Here is a 19,955-nt window from a genome sequence, read left to right on the forward strand (position 1 = left end):
AAATCTAACTGCATGAATAAGTACTAAGAACTAAGAACCTAAGAAGCTTTAGAACTATTAAATTTAGTTGTGATCATTAAATGTGTATGCGTGAAAGTAATCGTTAGAGAAACTCTTTCATTCAACACAGAACACTTTTTTATACCCTTTGCTGAAGGGTATATTAGATATGTGCAAAGTATCTAACAGGCGGAAGGATCGTCTTCGACCGTCTATCTGTCCTTCTCACCATCCGTCTGCCGAAAGCTTGTTTATGTGGAGGGAGTTTTACAGTCATGTTTACTGTTCACTTTTTAACTGAGAGGTTTTCTCTTGTTCTGTTTTGTAAAACGATTTTGTATCTATTGCTACTTAACGAGAATTTATTTTCTAGGAGCTATAGAAAACTATAAGCTTATCCTCGAAGTGGCCAGAAATGGTGGGTTTACATTTCTTCCTGTTGAAGAAAATCAGCACAACGGTACTAAAACATTTTTGGTTCACATTTACGATATCCATTGTAGAACAAAGTTAATGAAATATTTTTACATTAGGGGCCCATGCCTTTGTTATTTTTAATTGACCAACAAAGTTGCCTTGACGTTATGGCCATGAAGACGATATATCGCGGACGCATGACGCCGCTCAATGCCACACGCAATGACTTGACATATCTGCTTGACTAGCCCCCCTGTTGTAATTTATTTGCCTTTAGCTTAGCAAATACATATCCTGTTGAATTTACATTCGAAATTGAATTTGAATTTGATTGGGTGAGGTTTTAGGTAGCTGCGTCCAATTGCTAGTATGGGTGAAGTCGTTTAAAAGACTGCGATAGTCAGGGTGATGATGACAAACATGCTTGAGTTATATTTTAGCTTGAATTGTAAATAGTTTTTGAAGAGGTCGGCCCTGCCAACTAATGATAAGCGCCTATCAAGCTGCAGCAATTACTCAAACTGCAGTCCCTCTGCTCCCCCATGGCCCTCAATGACATGAACAGCACAATTTTCAACGAAAACAAGCAGAAAGAAAACCAGTTGCGGCCTGTATGGGTCTCAAGTGTTTTTAAAACCTAAAAAATACACTGTTGGCGACTTAAGGGCTAGAGCCCGTATAGTGTTATGGTAAGACGCAAATGCAGCAACCGGTTATTATCGCCGAACGGCAGCATATCACACGTGCCAATGGATGTCCGAAATGATCGAAACAATCGAATGTCATTAGGTGTCGCAGCAGCGCGCGAGTTGACCCCAAAACCTCTTTCCGAATGGATTTTTGTGGGCAGAAACAGAAACAAAACTGATAATAAAAAAGCCAAATGAAAAATGGAAACAGGCATGAAACCGAAATGCCAGCATGATGGTGTGGGTCGTAGACACCTTATCAGTGCACGCACAGGCGGCAACATGCCTGGCCTCTTCTTATATGTCCCTATATGTACATGTTCTAAGTATAGTAAATAGTCGATATAGCAAATATGTTGGTATAGTAATATATTTTGTGGTGTCTTCCACGCCTTTATTTTGGTGAACCAAAAACTAAATACCCTTTACGTTAAGGATGTACAATAGTGAGTAGAGTTTTAGGAATCAATAGGTTCTTTAAATGAAATGGCTACTGTGTATTTTTATGGTTTTCTGTTTTTCGTTGGTCTGCTATCGCCCTTTCAATCAACCAGCCCATTAAACTATTAGAAAGGCTCCACTTCATTTACACTATAAAGGAACGCGCGCCTGTTGTACATTGTAGCAAGTGCTGAGCGTCGAATATGGTCAGAATGTGCGGTGCTAGGGCGCCTCTAGCATGGGCCCATGACGGGGACTGCATTTGCATACAGAAACGCGACATCATGCTCCACATTTGTGTGACATTTTCCGTTGGTGCTGCTTTGCACACTTGGCTCAAAGGGGGCACAGTTGCGGGTTAGCGGGGGCTGCTGGGTTGGGTCATGCAAAGTGTGACACAGCACACGCAATAGTTACGACAACAACAACAACAATAAGCTAGCAAATGAGGCTGCAAAGCCCTTTATTGCATTGCAGTTTTTGGCGCAGCTGTCAGGAGAGGCGACATCGCGGGCAGGTGTCGGAGCACGAAATGGGAGCAAAAGTGCAGGCAGCCAGCAGTAGCAGCAGTAGCAGCAGCAGCAGAGGCAACAGTGCAGTTTCTGCCAACCGCAGTTGCTGGCCATGAAGCCAAATCTAGCCAGAAGGGCAGAAGGGTTGCACACTAAATTGAATAAAATTGTCCAATGACTTGATTTCGCCCACAGACTGCCTTATTCCCCCCAATACCCGTACCAAAAATTCCATAAATATAAATTTAAATAAAGGCACACATAGCGCAAATACTAGTTAAAAAGTCGTAAAAATTTCGCAAATACCAGTTTGAAATTCCTGCACAGGAATTCCTTTACAGCCCCATCCGTTTTAATGAAACAATCTGAGCCTGTGCGCACATCCAACAGCAACCAACAGGCATGGATTTAATGTCGCACATGGCAAATTGTAGCAGACTTTTTGTTTCTGATTTTTATTTGTGTTTGTTAGGGGAGTGGAGTAGAAGAGGCAACAAAAAAGAACCCTGACGAGCATGCCAAACGGAAATTTTACCAACATCCGACTTGAGTATTTAATTTCCTCACGGCGAGGCCCAATGCAACGCAGCAAAGTCCTGACTGATGTAATTTTCGTTGGTAGGATACGTGACAGCATATGCAGAGCAGGGAGGCAACAACCTCATGCACGCAGACACACTCACACACTCACACCCGTCCGATGCAGGCGCACATGTGCAGACATTGCTAACAAGCGTCAAGGAGTCGCCACGAAGGAGACCGACAGGGAACGACGGCATGTGGCGACAAGTAGAAATGCACACAGCACAACAAATGCTACAGCACGACAACGACAAGGCCCCCCAACTGACACCAACTTCTCGTTGCAATCAGGTGCAAACAACCCCCTGAAAATTATGAATGAAAAATAAATGCAGTCGTTGTCTAGCCGAACCGTTCATACCCTTGCAGTACTTCGTTTCCATCAACGTTCGATCACAGTCACAGTTAGAGAGACGAAAGCTTTTTGTTTAGTGCAAAATTAAATTCATCGAAATACAAATGTACCAAACGAATAACTCAAATGTACGCTTAATCTTTAAAATATGCTGGACCATTTCAAAACAACTTATTAATCTTCAGTCAGCGCTCATTGATTATCATTGATCACATTTGCGTAGACGCTGTCAAACGTGTTAAAATAAAATGATTGTTTTTAACATAGATTACAAAATTTTATATGTGAATACAACGCATCGGTTTTGAAATCTTTGAGAGCTTAGCGATTAACAAAAATGTGGTCGGAAATATAATATAGCAAGCCATTATGTACATTTTTAATCATTAAACATTTTCCTTATATTTCTCTCTTTTTTATATACTGATTAATTAGAACAGTGAAATGGTAAGGTATAAGGCTTACAAGCGTTCAGAAGAATAGTTATGAAAAATAAATAATATACATAAATGAATTTACTTCTGAGTCCACCTGTTATGGCTTTAATGGACTGTTTTTTGTAAAGTCACAAATACATGTATTAAAACCTTGTGCAATATCTTTAAAACAAATACTAAGTATGCTTCAGTTTAAAATATACATCGCCTCTCTCGCATGCAGAACATTTTAGTAAGCAGATAGCGAATAAAGATCATACAAATAATTGTTGTTGTTAGATAGCTTTATTAACACTTAGCATACGGAGTAAATTGCTTCATTAAGATTTCGTTCCTTATTTCTAAACAAATCTATTTGCAATTTTTAATTTTCAAACCGTGTTATATCTAAATCGTGTAAGAAAAAGACCGTGTAAAATATATACATCAATAATATTTGGCTAAAGAGACCTTATTGTGGTTTCTTTAATTTGACGAATTTCCGTATAAGATCACTTTTCTTTCCAAACTATATTGTATTGTTGGGTTGCTGCACTAATACTCTAGAGTCTAGAGTATATCCTGACAGCGACAATGCGGCATTTCGCCGCATGACAACAGAAACAAAAACTGTACAGCTTCGTTTTAAAAGATTACAAATTGTATATGTGGGTATGCCTTACACCTACTGCCCTGCCTTCGTGCAGGATGCAGGCTGAAGTATTCAACTTTTTTTTTATCACTTTTATTGGTGCTGCCGTCTGCGACAACGAAAAAAGAAAAACAGAAACAGGATAACACTCAGACAGCTTCACACAAATGGCTTTGGCGACTCATACACGAAAAAACTGGGAAAAAAGGCACATAATGCTCGACTTAGAAATTCATGTATTTTGCCGGAAACGCTTAATTTAAAAAGTAATTTATAATCATAACTTAAAAAAGAAAGAAAAAAAAAAATAATTATAATATTGATTGTTCATTTTAGGACAAAACTGACAAAAACAATCCAACGGAATTCGTACGCAACAAAAAACAGGTTTGATGTAAAAGACAAGTTTGTTGAAGAGAAATTCAACTGTAATTAGTTCGTGAAATCGACAGGTTGGCTAATAAGTGGGCGCCAGAAGATGCACCTGCCTGGCGACTATTATATATTACGTGTCGCCACTCCAGCAACGACTGCCCTAATAGAGGGCCCGCTTGCTGCGTACTTGAACAATATGCAGCTATACACCCATTTGAGTTGTGATTACACGTCGCTCTGAAGTGCCAAACGCAAAGTGCGCTTATCAACACCACAGACCATGAGGGCGTGGAAGTGGGGGGTGTAGTTGGGGCGGCATGGGTGCAAGTTTAAACAAATATTTTTTAGAGCATGATGGTAGCTGCTCGACTGTGTCTGTGAGAAAGTGTTTGCCAGTGTGTGCGTGTGGGGGGTGCTTGACATAGTTTCAGGGCGCGCTTAGCGTTGAGTTATCAACAATACACACACACATATACATACATATATACGCACCTGAAAGGTAACAGGCGGCGTTGATTTATGCAACAGCTTGCTACACGCTTTGCCAACGCGACACTTCAGGGGGCACAATTTTATAAACTTAAGCCTTTTACATTTATTAAACTACAGACCAACAAATATTTAAGCACGGTGTGTTTGTGTGTGTGTGTGTGTGTACTGCGCTTAAAAACTAGCAGCGAAAAATTGCATTTTATCAGAAGCGACGTTGCATGGCACGTTGAAGGCAGAAGGATGCCTTTCCTTGCCCTACTGCCTGGCCACCATTGCGTTCCTTTCCATTTTCCACGTCCTCTTGCGATTTCATTAAATTTTTAACATTTATGCGGGCGACGGCAGCGGCAACTGCGGGACTTGCAGTCTGCATTTATGTGCAGTTATTTTATGCATGAAACCAAATAACGGCACTCCGGCGCATGCAACATGGCAGCGATTGGTTGTTGCTGTTGTTACCGCTGTTGCGAGCCATTTTTGGGGCTTCTCACAGGCACCGAAAATTCAAAGAGCACGCCAAGCCATAAGCTTCATTAAGACAGACAGACAGAGGCAAGCAAGAGGGTCAGTCTTAATAGTAAGTGTAGGGAGTTGTCTATAGTTCAGTATTCAGCGCCCTACGCACCCTCCCTCCTGGTTACAGCAATGCACCCGCATGTGCACAAAGCAGAACAACTGCTAAATGTTTGTAGAAAAGGAAAATATTAAAAAATAATTCCCATAATTCAATGTGCATGAGTGCTTAACCTTCTCGCCTTACAGCGCCCTGACTAGCGTTCCCATATAATTAGTCATGAAAGCTGAGACGTGCCAAGGGTTTGTCGTCGTAGTCGACATTGGAGGGTTGAACTTGCGCATAGCCTATCAAAACATAACACAACCTTCACGGGCTTCCCCTGTTGCAGTGATTGGAGACCTTAAGAAAGGAGACGAAACAGACATACTAGTAGATTTGTGTGTTAACTTACAGAAGAGGTCACACATTTGGATTACTTTTAAATTGGTTTGCAACTAGTTTGGAAATGTTTAAACGAAACTGTAACTTAAAATAATCTACAAACATAATTTTAATTCTGCAAAGTGGGACAGTGCTGCATTTAAAAAAGCCAATAGGTCATTGCAGACGGTTATACATATATTCGGATACAAGTACAAATATTTTGAAACAGATAACAACAATTTTTGTTTCTGTTAAATAACAAGAGTTTTGTATTCCTTGTTGAATTGGTAAACGACTAAGCGTAAAAATACACAACAAATTAAGCTAAAAATGTTTCAATGGGGGCATTTTTAAGAAGAAATAATATAATATATTCAAATGTTTCCAATAACTATACAGAGATTGTGCCTAAATTTTATCTACAATTCTTAAACTACATTTATGAAGCTGCGCATAAAAAATACCTTATTATAAAAAACTTACGTGAGTGAACTTAAATGGAATCCAAATACAAACAAGACTACATTCATTCATGCGTCTGAGATTGTCACGGCTCCTTGCCTATTACATACATTTTGCGATTATACTATACTTTCTACTTCTATCTTGGCACAATAGCATATAAGATAAACAAGTTGAAAACAAAATATTTAAATGCACAAGAACCTGAATAAACCGGGCCTTTAACGTCGTCAATAGGTTTTTATAGATTTCTTCCTCCGTGGACAGACCTTTTACCATAGTGCAAATAAACTCCCAGTCAAGTAACCAATGGAAAGTATCAATAATATTAAGTGTACACACAGGTGCAAATGAATGCACCCATTTATGTCTGATTTATGTTTATTATACCCACTGTAAATGATCAACGTCGTCGTATTGCTATGTGTAGATCTGTTCTGCACATTATGGGCCAAGCAATTGCCCGAAAAAACTAGTTTTCAAATCTACTTCAAGAACTGGAGCACATAAGACACTCTACTCTGTTGGAGCAGTACGACAACCGTTTGCTGCTGCTGTCGTTAGTTGGTCGCTTTGTCAAGTTTTGAATTGGGCCCAGGGGCGCGAGAGAAGAGAGGAGTAGATATCAGCTGGCAGACTACACAAAATGGAGGGGGAAATGCTTGCGGGGTTCGCTTTTTGCCTTTGGTGCACATAAACAGTGCGACAGAAAATGGCAGAAGTATGATAGTTGGAAAGACAGAATACCTTGATAACCAAAGTGTAAGGGAAAGATGCTGCTGCGGCCAAGGTAGAACAAGTGGAACAAGCGACAGAAAACGGCAATCGCTGACAGAGAACATTTTTTTAAAATAACAACTGTCTAAACTGAGTTCTCAAGATAACTAAGTCTGTGAGAATTTAATTATTAATGTATTTTGTGTATATATGTACGTATGTAGGTATAAAACTATATTTTCACACGACAAAATTGAAGCTTTAAAAGTTTCTGGACATTTTTGAAAACTGTTTAGACAATAAATGGGAGATGTAAAGATATTTAAATTTTAAGAATTTTAAATATTATTCCTTTTTTAATCTACATATCCCAACCTTAAGGCCGTATTACGAATGTTGAATGAATGTAACATACAAGTACACAAGAAGGCGTTTATGTTATAGGCAAATATATGAGAAGAAAATCAGGATGATTATTATACAGACTATTTCATTATGCCAATACACTACTTGTATCACTAAAACTGAATATCAAGTTTGGGGAATAAATCAGATATGTGGATTAGTTCTTGATATACATTTATATGTATTGAAATGCGTTAAGTGATGAGATTGGTTATCTAGATGATTTATGCAATAGATATCACTAATAGACATTTAATTTTTACCTGTGGCTGCACTTATTTGTGCGGTTGGGTGGAAAACGATGGCAGATAACTTCCAGCTTAGAATTGAGCTGGAAAGAGCGGAACGAAAATGTTTATTGTTAGCTGGGCATGGAGCCCAATATCAATATCGTTCACACAAAAAAAAAAAAAACCAAAAAAATATATAAAAAAAACTGATAAGCATGGGCGCAATAGTCATACACACTAGCTAAATAGAAAAATGAAAAAAGAGTCAAAAAAATGACAGCGACGAGGGACAAATATTGATTTAAATGTACGTATGTATGTATGTACACAGAGCACATCAACTTAATTTTTATATGCGACATACATACATGCATTTATACGTACATACATCTATATACATACATACATATGTTGATATACAGAAGCATGTAGCTATAGCAGCGGCAACGCCAACGAATATGAGTAAAAACAAAAACGCAAGCAAAACAAACAACCCGGTATGTGAGAGAGGCTAGAGACGAGAGACAAAGCGCCGGCGTATGGGTAAAATATTTTAGACACGTTGAAACAATTGCAAACAAAACGATAAAAAAAAATAATACAAAAACAAAAAAACCATGCAAATTTTTTTATACATTTATTTTGTTCACAAGCAAAAATAAAGCAAACAAGCACGCGTTGAAAAGCGAAAAAGTAAGAGGCAGTAGAATCATATTTTTACTGTCGTCTAGCTGACTGACTGAATGACAAATAGACAAACAGACAAGAGACTTCCTCCTTCGCCTTTGGTCGCGCCCAATGTCTTCAGGTTCTGTACATTGCTGTCTAAATGCTCACGTGACCTGCTTACAAAATCAAACGAGGTGCAGGATGTCAGCGAAAACACTTGGTATTTATAACGTGAGCTAGGGGCCAGGGGCCAGAAGCTCAAGATATAAAGCAGCGCCAAATACAAAAGGGAAGACGACGAAGCACAACTAGAATGTAACACTTTCGGTTTCCATGGGGCACAAGCAGAAAGGTTAACGGTGCCTCAGTTGCGACTACATGAAATTCTTTTCTTTCCTTCAGCTAGACTAGACCCCCTAATACATAAATATGTATGTACGCGATTTTGAACAAGTATAGTATTTATTTTAGATCGAGTAGCTAAGATAACAACTCCGCTGCAAACATGGTTCAAAGTTTGACAAATATTTGCCAGGTTGTTTTACAATGACGATCTATACTGTCAAGAAGGCAGGCATGTGGCGGCCGGCATATCAGTTCCTAGAGCAAATGCAATTAGGGCAACAACAACAACAACAACGTGGACAAGCAGCTGCAACCAAATGCAACATGTTTGTTGGCTAAAAATGCAATTTATATGGCACAGACAAACTCGCACCAACTGCAACAACTATACAGTAGCAACTACAACTACAACAACACCAGCAACAAGCAGCAAGTAACATGTGAACATTTTTCGGTTGGCATGTTGTGTATTTTACAACATCACTCACGCTGCCCGCGTCGCCACTGCTGCCGGATCGCATGCAAATGTGGGAACGCTATTTTCTCACAGACCCCGTTGCAGCACCATTTAATGTGTACATTTAAATAAATTGTAACTTTACATATGTACATATACGTATTTATATCCTAGATATATCGTCGTATTTGAATAACGCTGCAGGGAAACTAGTGATACAGTGGATATCAGAGTGGAAGTGGACACATGGAAGCTGTTTTTGATCCTGTAATGCTCTAAAGGTGCTAGGTCTTGATAAGTTAAGGAATAAAACCAGAGAATTGATCTTCGATTTTGTACCTTTAAATTACAATAATAAAACAATATTTATGTACAATGATTTAGCTTCACGTATTTTTGTATTACTGAACAGGAATCTTGACTTAGCACCTCATTTATAAAGAATATTTTCCACAAAACTGTGTGATCAATACTACTGAAAATTATACAAATTTCATTCTAAATGAATTTCTAACATATTCGATTCCCATCCTATCTAATACTATATTGCGGGGTACGAAATCAACTCCTAAAATGTAAATCTGGAGAAATTCCTGATATAGCAAAATTGTTCGATGCATATCGATGAATAGAAATCCTGCAAGCAAATCAAAAAGTGGGAATGAGGGTCAGAAATATAACGATGCAGTTTGACATTCTAGTTCGTTAACTGTAGAATAAGAATCGAATCAATGAAAATATTATTAAATATTAACGTGATTGAATATTGTCATCAAATCAATGACACCCGTCATCAATTTAGCGAGAGGTAAATTACTGTACAAATGAAAAGCAGAACCATTTTCAAATGAAGTTGGCCCAAGAAATAGGGCTCGTATTAAAATGCACAAACACAATTCGGCGCAGCTCTCTTACACAGCAATTCCCATTGATTTAGAAATCTATGTCAAATTGATTACTTGACGCAGTCATCAACAATGCTTGGGAGAGCGTGCGCGGGGAATGACATCAAAATGGCAGCTATATAAAATAATCAGCAAAGTGCAATGTTCTGTAAGCTTGACGCAGCAGCAATCGTGGACAGTAGTTCTCACAATTTGGGGCGCAACTGCGTGGGGCAAGAGACACAATTCCACTGCAATGCACTTGAGACACCCATGTACTATATATGTACATATATACATACACAGAGACAAGACTGTGCTAAGATTTCGCTCTCAACACAATCACAGCATGAGATTAAATGAGTGAATCAGTCAGTCAGTCTCTGAAGAAGTTTAGGGTTGCCAGGCAATGTTTCCTGAGAGCTAGTTCGGAGCTTGAGGCGCCGCATGAAATATGCTTGTCAATTTCCTAGCTTCTGTCCCCGAGCACAACGGCGCTCGTAATTTGTGCCACGCCAGCTAAACAGCCAAACAATGCTCATTGAGCGTATTAAACTACATACACACTGTGGGCATGGGGAGGGGATTGCTGGATACTGAAATAAAAGCAAAATGCCTCCAACAGGCCAAGCAGCCATTTCTGTTATGCGGCTGCCCCCATATGGTACTCTGTTTACCAAGTTGAAGTTTAACTTTTTAATTTTATTGCCGCGTCGCTCTTTATTATACACGCACTGAGAAATATGTATATAAGTAGAAGAAAATATCAAGTGTGTGCGTATGAAGCTGTTTTATGATTTCCCAGAATTCAGAAGTTGTCAAGCAGGGAATAACTTCGCCAGCTGAGCAATTGCGCCTCTAAGCACACTGGTTTGAAATACGAAGAAAAAATATTACACAGATTTCGCTCTGTATTCGATGAAGATTCATTGAAATATTTTTAAGTAAATGGCGAAACGGTCTTCTACAATAGTCAAAGGCTTTCTGGTCACAAATTTTTAGAGCTCTTTTCGAACCCAAAATTAGACTTTTACAACTGTATATTAATGGTGCTGTCTGGATTGTGGTAGTATTTAATAAACATTATCCTAGATAAGATAAGAGTAGCTTAGAATGTTTCGAGTCTTTGAGGCATTAAAAGTCTTCCTCGGCACTGACCATTTTTTGGAAATGGCATTGGACACGTTTATATAAATTATTTTATGCCCATCTCAAAGGGTAAAAGGGCACATTGGTTTAGTGCGAGTTTATATAGTACGTATAACTCACAAAAGACATGGCAGATAGCATATTCTGATCAGTTCGATAAGAAGAATCAATATTGACATGTCGATCTGTATGAACGCAATGATCTGGAAAAGCATAAGGGGTGATATCCAAGTCAAGTCCTAAGTCCGATAAAGGACAAGTTTGGGTTTTTTATGCACTGCCCTCACTGGCAATTTTTTATATTTTTTATACTCTGTACATAAAATGTACAAGAGTATATTAGGTTTGCGGGAGCTGAAAATGTAACAGGCAGAAGGAGGCGTGGCAGACCCCACAAAGTATATATATATTCTTGATCAGCACGACTAGACGAGTCGATCTAGCCCTGTCTGTCTGTCAGTCTGTCCGTCCGTATGAACACCTGGATCTCAGCGACTATAAGAGGTAGAGACACCAAATTTTGCACAAAGATGCCTTATGGGTGTACGCTATACGAGTTTGTTTTATTTTTTTGACAGAGTATTTCAAAGTCGGGACACCCCGACTTTAGCTTTTTTACTTGTTTGTGGTTACTTAAGAGTTAGACGCGCTCGACTCTAGCATTATATACGAAGCCAATTCACTAATATTATACAAAAATGGATCTTCAATCCGAAAAAAAAACAAAATTTATCAATCATTTTTGGGGATGTAACTAAAAATAAAAATGGGAAGATACAAATGTTTCTACCAGCATTCGTGACCAACGTCCGAACTTTCAATACGAAACAGAAGCAGCAACAAGTTGAACTTTTATTAGTGTTATATGGTCCAGAGAAAATGTCACTAGATTTTGTGTCTAGAATCTTTATGCTTAGTGAGTTTGTCAGCGGAATGGAATTTATGTGCAACTGCGACTTTTCTCACCTCCATTGTTATGCTCGGCTTCTCTTCCGTTGCTTACACCGACTATCATTGCCATTGCCCGGTCTTCTCGGCCCTCTTAAGAGCTGCTCAGCTGTGTTATGCAAAGCCCCAAGGCAGCCATTGCCTGAACAGATTTTCACACTAGTTTTTTCTCTCCGCTAGGCCCATGTGTTAGTTTGTCCTAGTTTGTGTTTATGTTTATCTATCTACTGTACTCGCACACCAGTTCCAACTCTGATCTTCCTGTCTTCCTGTAGTGTGCACTGTTATGTGCTTACATCCTGTTTTCCCGCATTTCGCATCTTGCCCAGGGGCTTAATGCATTCATGGCATGCCTACCTGCTTGTCAGCCTGCGGGTTCAACGTACCGAAATTTTATTTGAATATTAGCTGAGAGCAACAGTGTGACAAGGGAAAAGGACGACGGAGGCAGAATAGGAGGAGGAGCTCTGGCAAGCTTTTTCAATTGCATTCCAAATCGATTTGCCATTTGCATAGCCGTTGTTGCTGTTTTTGCTGCCACATGCGATACATTTGTCCATGTTTCACAGTTGGCTGGCGCGATGTTAGTGGCGTCGCTCCATAAAGTCTCCGCTCAGCCGTCCTCCGTCCTGTTCCAGTGCATCGCAGTGTTCAGTATTTATAAAAGTTTTGCAAAATCCAATATAAGCGCAACAGCCACATCCTGCTTATTTTATTGTCGCTCTGATTTTAGTTTCATTTAATTTTCCCCACTTATTTTTTCATTGGGATTAGCAGCAACTTTTACCGCACATTAAATCCCAACTTCCACTTTTAGGGTTTTACGAGTATGACAGTTGCTAGAAGCTACGAAAAGTTGAGCGTCAAGTTCAGTTTATTAGTTCTACTATATTATTTGGAGTTTTTTGCTGGTAAGGAAGCGTTTGCGCGTAATAAACTTTTATTGTTTTGATCCTAGTAATTAAAAAGTTTGCATCAAGTCGTCGGGTCGTGCAGTATCTTATAGTTGCGACACCTGGCACAGTTTGTAAGAAACTAGGTCGTCTTCTTGTGAGCTCAACTTACAGTATGTACCCACAGAAGTAGAACTTTGAAATACTTTTAGATTATTAATATAATTTGCGATGTAAAGGCCGAAATAAAATAATAGGTTTTTAAGTTCGTCATCACACATCAGAATTGTAGTAAAACGCATAAATCAGCTTCCTACATTAAACTTGAAATTTTATTCCACCCTCCAACGAAATTACTATTGATACTTCCTTACCAAGGTAGACACAGAAATCATCCCCTGATATTTAACAGATATTACAAATATCTAGTACAGACATAAATATTTCTATTAAAATTATACCCTATAAACTTAACAATCACATATTTATGTTTGTATGTAGATAAGGCATTCGATTAATGTAAACATTAATAATCTTGAAATGCAATACTTAGAAAGAAATGATAAAGAAAGCGTTTTAATTAACACAAACTCGTTTCTTTTTTATTTTAAAGAATTTCCACTATTGTTAGAAAGTAGAGTTTTCATGTACAAGTAGGTTTAACTTTCTGGGGCATTGCGAAAGGGATTCGCTTATTGGTATGCAAAGGAGCGAGCTCTATTTTTACAGCCGGGCCTCTAATTAGAGTTGTGGCAAACTTTGTTAGCGTCATTGTGGGCCAGGGAAACCCTCTGCAGGCAGTAAAAGCTGCTTTATGAAAATCGATAAAATCGAAAACTAACCAACAACAACCACCATCGCCAACACACACGCACTTATCCAGAGGCTCAGGTTCAAGCTGAGGCCGGAAATGTGTGCGCGTTCGTGGCCAGGACGGGAGCACGCGCCGGCTGGTCGTGAATGAACAAAACAGAAAAAATAGCAAAGCAAAGAATGAATGGCAAACCGGAACACGTTGCCAGCACAAAAAGCTGTGAGTGCGAAACAACCACCAACGATGACGATAGCGATGGCGATGACGATGCTGCTATGCCCGCCTGCTTTCGCATGCGCCAAAGTTAGCGGTTTATGGAATGAAACAATGTTTTGTCGACGGAGAACGACCGGAGAAGTGGGAGAGCAGGGCAGGGGAATGGATGTAAGCAAACAATACGAAATGTTTGGCGCATTATTGAAGTGCATGGCAAGCGGCGACGCATTGTGGCGAGCAAATCGCTTGGCCGAGCATCCCATCGGGCGTCTCATGTGAATGTTATGGCTTTAGCCATTCTCACGTTGATTTTGTGTATGTCCGAATGTTTTATGGGTAACGACCTGCCTGCTGCAATGCCATAAATTTACAAAACCATCGGCCCGTGTGCGCTGGACTTCTGGGTTAGGCGGTCAGCGGTCGCCACTACAGCTCAGTTCTGTCCATTCCAATAAAAGTAAAGAACGTTGCCCATAAGGCACATGCCACAAACTTATTCTTTTGATACATCCACTTCTCCTCCTTTGTCCACAGACCGCTTAAAACCAAGTTAGCCACATAAATTTTAACTTTGGCCAACCACCAAGTCAAGTAAGAGCTTTGATACTCTGAGAAGCTAGCACAAACACGAACTTTGCTAAAATTGCCAAGCAACCCAAGCCTTTAATTTATTCTATTGTATATTAATGCTAGGAAGCACCTGTCAACATTGTCACTAAGACAAAATTCAATTCAGTGGAACTATTAAAGCAACCGATTAATGTCGAAAGAGATTCCAAATATTTTATGTACATACATACTCGTACGTCTCTCTTTTAACATTTTTTCCATTTTACTCTCAATAACAACTACTAAGCTGTCGAATATCAAATCACAGATTTCATTTGAAACTAGGAATATGTCTTGAAGTCAGTGTTTCGGCATTTTAGTCCTGCATATGATCTGTAGGTACTATGATGTATAGTAATAAAATTCTGTTTTTCACAAATTTTATTATGAAACGCATATGCCTTTTTCGTAGTGTAAAAAAACCGATGCAATAACAAAAATGCATAGCACTTAGTTCCAGGTTGTTGCCAGCGTTCCCTATTGTTGCTCGCATTGTTATTGTTGTTGTTGTTGAAGTTGCTTTAGTGCAAATAGCTCAGGTAAAAATAAAAACTTTAAATTGCCATAAAAACTTGAACTTTTGCCTTGGGAGGAGGTAGCGATGCTGCCCTCACAAAGACATCCATTACCCAGATTGACGTTAGAAGAGTCCCAAGGCGTAATATCTTTCGTCCTTTCTCGCATTGAAAAAACGGATGTGGGTGTGGGGAGATTTCCACTCTAAGAAATACATAGTTATGTACGTATCCTTATTAAGTTATTTTTGTTCCAATAAGAATTATTGATATGTACATCGGTTAGTGGGGAAAAATCCACTCTATGACATAGTATCGATGTATTAAGTTATTTTGTTTTATTGGGGATGATTCATACATTGATTACAACAAATTAACTGCAATTTTTGTACCCTGTACCCAAAGGGTCTACTAGTGTTGTGCAAATATATGTAACACACAGAAGGAGGCGTGGCAGGCCCCACAAAGTATATATATAATTGATCAGTATGAGAAGACGAGTCGCGATTAAGCCATGTCCTGCTGTCTGTATGAGCGCAAGGATCTTAGCAGGTACAATAGCTAGAATAACCAAACTTGGTATCTACTTGGTATGGCTCATGAAACTGAATGAAGAGCAATTATTTAGCACGCATTTGAAACTTCAAAACCAAGAAAATGTTCTTGATCAGCATGACAAGAGAAATCGACCTAGATATGTCCGTCTAGTTTTTTTTTTTTTTTCAATACTGCCCACATTTTAAAACCACATCCGTAGAAACTACGGAAAAACTAGCCCGTAGCTGTTATGGCTATCTATACCTATACTATAATAAAGGTCGTGGTCTTCCACGTCTTTTCTTCTTATATCTTCTTATAGGCATAGGGCATAAAAAGAACTAGTCTGGCTTAAATGGTTTCAAACTTGTAATTTGTTTATCGATGTCGATTACTTTTCCCACATTTCAGCCTGAATCAGCCAATTAGTGCAAGAGTAATTTTAGTAAAAAGTATACCCTAATTGTAGTGTCGCTGTGTTGAGACAGAAAATAAAATTGGTTAAGGTAGTCTGTTCAGCATAGTTTGTATTCGAAATAAATCTTCATTATTACAGTGCACTTGCATTACTAAAATCATTTAAACACCTATGACCATAAATCGACTCCACGATTAATACTATAATAATGTGTATGTTATGAATCTGTTTTTATACAATTATTTGAAATGTAATGTCACCTGTCAGTCAGTTCGTCTTACTTAATATTTAAGATAACTCGTAAATTTATATCTCAGCATTCTGGAACCAAATACTGTAAGCTATTGTTTTAAGTTTTTCTAATACTATCCTTTAATCCTATCTTTAAATCTAACTATATTGGGACGCGTTACTAGATGGAGGAAGTGCAACCCGCCTACGTCGTACAGGTGCCCGCTAATATACGGAAGCTAATATTGTGGCGCTACATTTACGCTACATGGCTTTGTGCCTGCTTGGAATATGTGCTGCTGGGTCTATTTTTGGTGGTTGTCCATTTTGAAATGGGAAATACTTCCGACTGGATTAAACAAGTATTCACAAACACGTTGTGCTCGATATATACATGGACACTGATGCAAGGTCTCCATGTGGGCGTTGGCATTTATGGTTTGCTGTTGTTCAAGATGCACAATAAGCGCCCAATTTATTATGCCACTCGAATGGAGCGAATCATACGCGAACTGCCACGAAAATTGACGATTCTGGCGGTGCTACTCTATGTGGGATTCTATAGCGGCTTCTTTTACAGCAGATTTGCGGAAGATCTGAAATTTATTTCGTTATACTATGGTTTATTTTGCGGCCTACATTATTTTATGCGCGTGCATCGGAGACGTCATGTCTTTCCCAAACTTCCCATAGCTCGGTTCGGACTGAGAATTTCTGTGAAATGGATTTGTTGGAATTCTGCCCTTTTGGCACTGCGAGAGACTTTTTTACCCGCTCTTTTCTTCTGTGTTTGCTATTTCTTTTTTACTACGTTTTTGAACAAACCTCAAACATGGATTTACACCTGGAGCGCCGGTGTTTTGATTACGGCCAAGCTGCACATAGTTCGCCAAATATATGATGTGGTGCTCAATCTAAAATTGCCGCTGGTGATCGAAAAGGGGTTACATCCTAACGGAAGCCAGTCTCAGAACATATGCTTGCGTACAATGATATGGGAACTTCTAAAACAGTGGATTTGTGATCCCTTTAACGAGAATCCGCAATGTGGTATTGAAGAAACTCAACTAAGATTGACGCTTAGTGAGGCACTAAGCACCAAATTCCTTTATGGCTTTCAGCTGCAGGCGGCCAAGGACTTTTACGATATTGTGTCCTGCTATGATAGTCCAAAATGTAGGGAGATTTTTCAGTTGAATAGATGTATGAAAGCTCCCTGGTCAGAATTGCGCGATGTTATCCTCGAAATGCTTGACGAATTTATCAAAAATATGGAAGCATGTTGTCCCCAACCGTCTATGTCGAAACAGCAGAAATCTTTGGGAGAGATGCTGCGTCATAGCGAACGTCAGGCGCGATTATATTTAGGCATGCGTCCTCTGGTGCCGCCATTCCCAAAATTTACACTAACGAAGCACTACCCCGGACAAGAACATCGCTGTTTAAATATGAAGAATCCACAACCCTACCCATCTGATTTGTGGGCATTCCTTCGAGAAATGGTCTCATGGATGAATAACGCAGCAAAAATAATATTGGAGAATTATGTTTGCAGTTCACGCCGACTCGAGCAGCTCTTTAAGTCCAATGTATGTTCGCGAGCCAATCACGAATTGCGTTGTGCACAGCCTTTGATCTTGATTATCCAGGGACTTGCCACTGTGTGTGAGCGATCATTGACTGAAGATAAATATGGTGTGGTGCAGAGTGATCTTAAACGCATATTCGAGATCCTAATAAACGTGGAGCAGCAACTGATCAACGCCCATGAATTGACGTATCCCACTCTGCAAACTAGACTTCCAGCTACTTTGGATAAAAGCTACCATCTTCTCCGGGTCTCTACAGGTCGAAGTTTGGATGGAATGCTAGAGGCTTTTGGCCCCTATTTGGAACATATTTCCGATAAAACACTGCTAGACAAGCTGCGTGAGCGCCTCAAAAATCACCGCTCAGTTTAAAACGTACAGATACCAATTGTGTTAAATTCTTTTGTTAGCTAGAGTTGTTTGTTGTGCTTGTTTTATGTTTTGAGAAAAATAAAGAATTAAATTTGTGATCTATTTGCCACCAGCTTTTGTTGCCTCTAATTCGCTTGCCCACTTTCAATTTTCTTATCAATCAAACTTGGCGCATTGTGTTCGGTAAGTGGCCGACAAGCTGTGCTTCACACAAAAGGCAGTCTCAACAATTGAATCTATTTGTGCTTCAACGTATTCTTTTTCTTGATTTTCTGGTGCTGCCTTTTTACCGTTCACTGGCCACCCCACATTATCAAGCTTTCATGGCAGCCACAGCCGAGCTTCTGTAACAAGACATTTTCCCTCAGAACCAACTAAAATGTTTAACGGCAAAAATAGGAGAGGAGTATGACCGAAAAGTTATTCAGAAATCCAAGCAAGAACAACAACATACCAACATCTTAGACCGCTAAATATGTATGTAAATGAATTCAGTATTTATTACAAGAGCGTTTAAATATCTTGCTACGTAAATCACGGCATGATAAATATAATTGCATACTTTGCATATACTTAATTTATCAGAGTTAGAAATATGCATATGTACCTGTAGTATGTGTTTTTTAGTTGGATGTCGCCTTGGCTGTGATACCAGAGTTTTCATACACAAAAATCCCTCAACAAGTTAACCTGCCGCCACTGAATGAGTTAAGCAGATTTGCCGCTCAAGCATTAAAAAGAGCTGCAATAATTTCGCAACGATTTCAAAGAGACGAGCAGAGGTCAAAAATCATAATTGGCGCTCCAACTGCACCCTAATGAACTTCAAGTATTCGCCCGAGTGCTTCTGTTGATGCAGCTGCTTTGATGTACCAATCAACCTACCGAAAAGGCCAGGAGTATGTCGAAATGGGAAGAGTAAATACAAATTCAAGCCACGGCCTGTGTTTGTGTTTTTATCTGTTGGCAGTGAAACTCCAATAGAAGAACAGATAATAAAAACATACATACATATGTACATGTGTAAGTATAACAAAACAAAGCAGCGGACGGCGGCAAGTGTAGAAAGGTGCTTCAGAAGTGGAGAGGCAATGCAAGTGCCAAAAACAAGATGCCTCCCCGTTCTCACAATAATCAGGAAATAGTATAAACGCAAGTAAATATACAAGTATGTACATGCATGCATATGTATAAACTATACATTCATATGTAGACACGCATATATTTGTATATATGTGTGTAAGTATATCATGGAACGTGTTAATGAAAATGTTTGTTTCCGAGTTCTACAATAAAAATCAAAATTAAAAAAAAAGAACATCACTTGGTTTGTGTAAGAGAAGATAAGCTACAAAAATAGCATAAGACAACAAATTTGTGGCTTGAACTTCAAAAGACAATATGCACAGGGATAATAAACAAGGGAAGAAAAGGTAAATAAATAAACGGGTAAGCGACAGCGATGCATAGGCATGGGCAAAAGGAAAAAACCCAAAAATAGCGCACAAACAAAAATCCACGGGCCAAGTCTGCCCAAGTAGCGCGCTATGGTGAATGAATACAGGCAGGAAGCGACGTGGGAGCGAGCGAGTGCGTTGATGCAGCTGGTTGTTGGTTATCCCTG

At 39.2% G+C, this 19,955-nt stretch overlaps 2 protein-coding genes across 4 annotated transcripts in view; one reads left to right on the plus strand and one right to left on the minus strand.

The window, feature by feature from the left end:
* Nucleotides 1-19,955, minus strand: part of LOC115623021 (tyrosine-protein kinase Src64B) — a 42,963-nt gene that overhangs the window by 20,776 nt on the left and 2,232 nt on the right. For 2 of the 3 annotated variants that reach the window (XM_030517193.1, XM_030517194.1), the window contains exon 3: nt 7,719-7,786. The exons of the other annotated variant lie outside the window; for it this stretch is intronic. The gene's annotated coding sequence lies outside the window, so the exon portion shown is untranslated. The remainder of the gene's footprint in view (nt 1-7,718; nt 7,787-19,955) is intronic. 3 annotated transcript variants of the gene reach the window in all.
* LOC115623020 (nucleoporin Ndc1) lies at nt 16,443-18,433 on the plus strand. The gene is made up of 2 exons (XM_030517192.1): nt 16,443-16,475; nt 16,556-18,433. The coding sequence occupies exon 2, from the start codon at nt 16,556-16,558 to the stop codon at nt 18,329-18,331; it is 1,776 nt and encodes a 591-aa protein (XP_030373052.1). The 5' UTR covers nt 16,443-16,475; the 3' UTR covers nt 18,332-18,433.

Source organism: Scaptodrosophila lebanonensis, unplaced genomic scaffold (assembly GCF_003285725.1).
Source record: "Scaptodrosophila lebanonensis strain 11010-0011.00,11010-0021.00 unplaced genomic scaffold, SlebRS2 tig00000043-arrow-pilon, whole genome shotgun sequence".
Taxonomy (NCBI): Eukaryota; Metazoa; Arthropoda; class Insecta; order Diptera; family Drosophilidae; genus Scaptodrosophila; species Scaptodrosophila lebanonensis.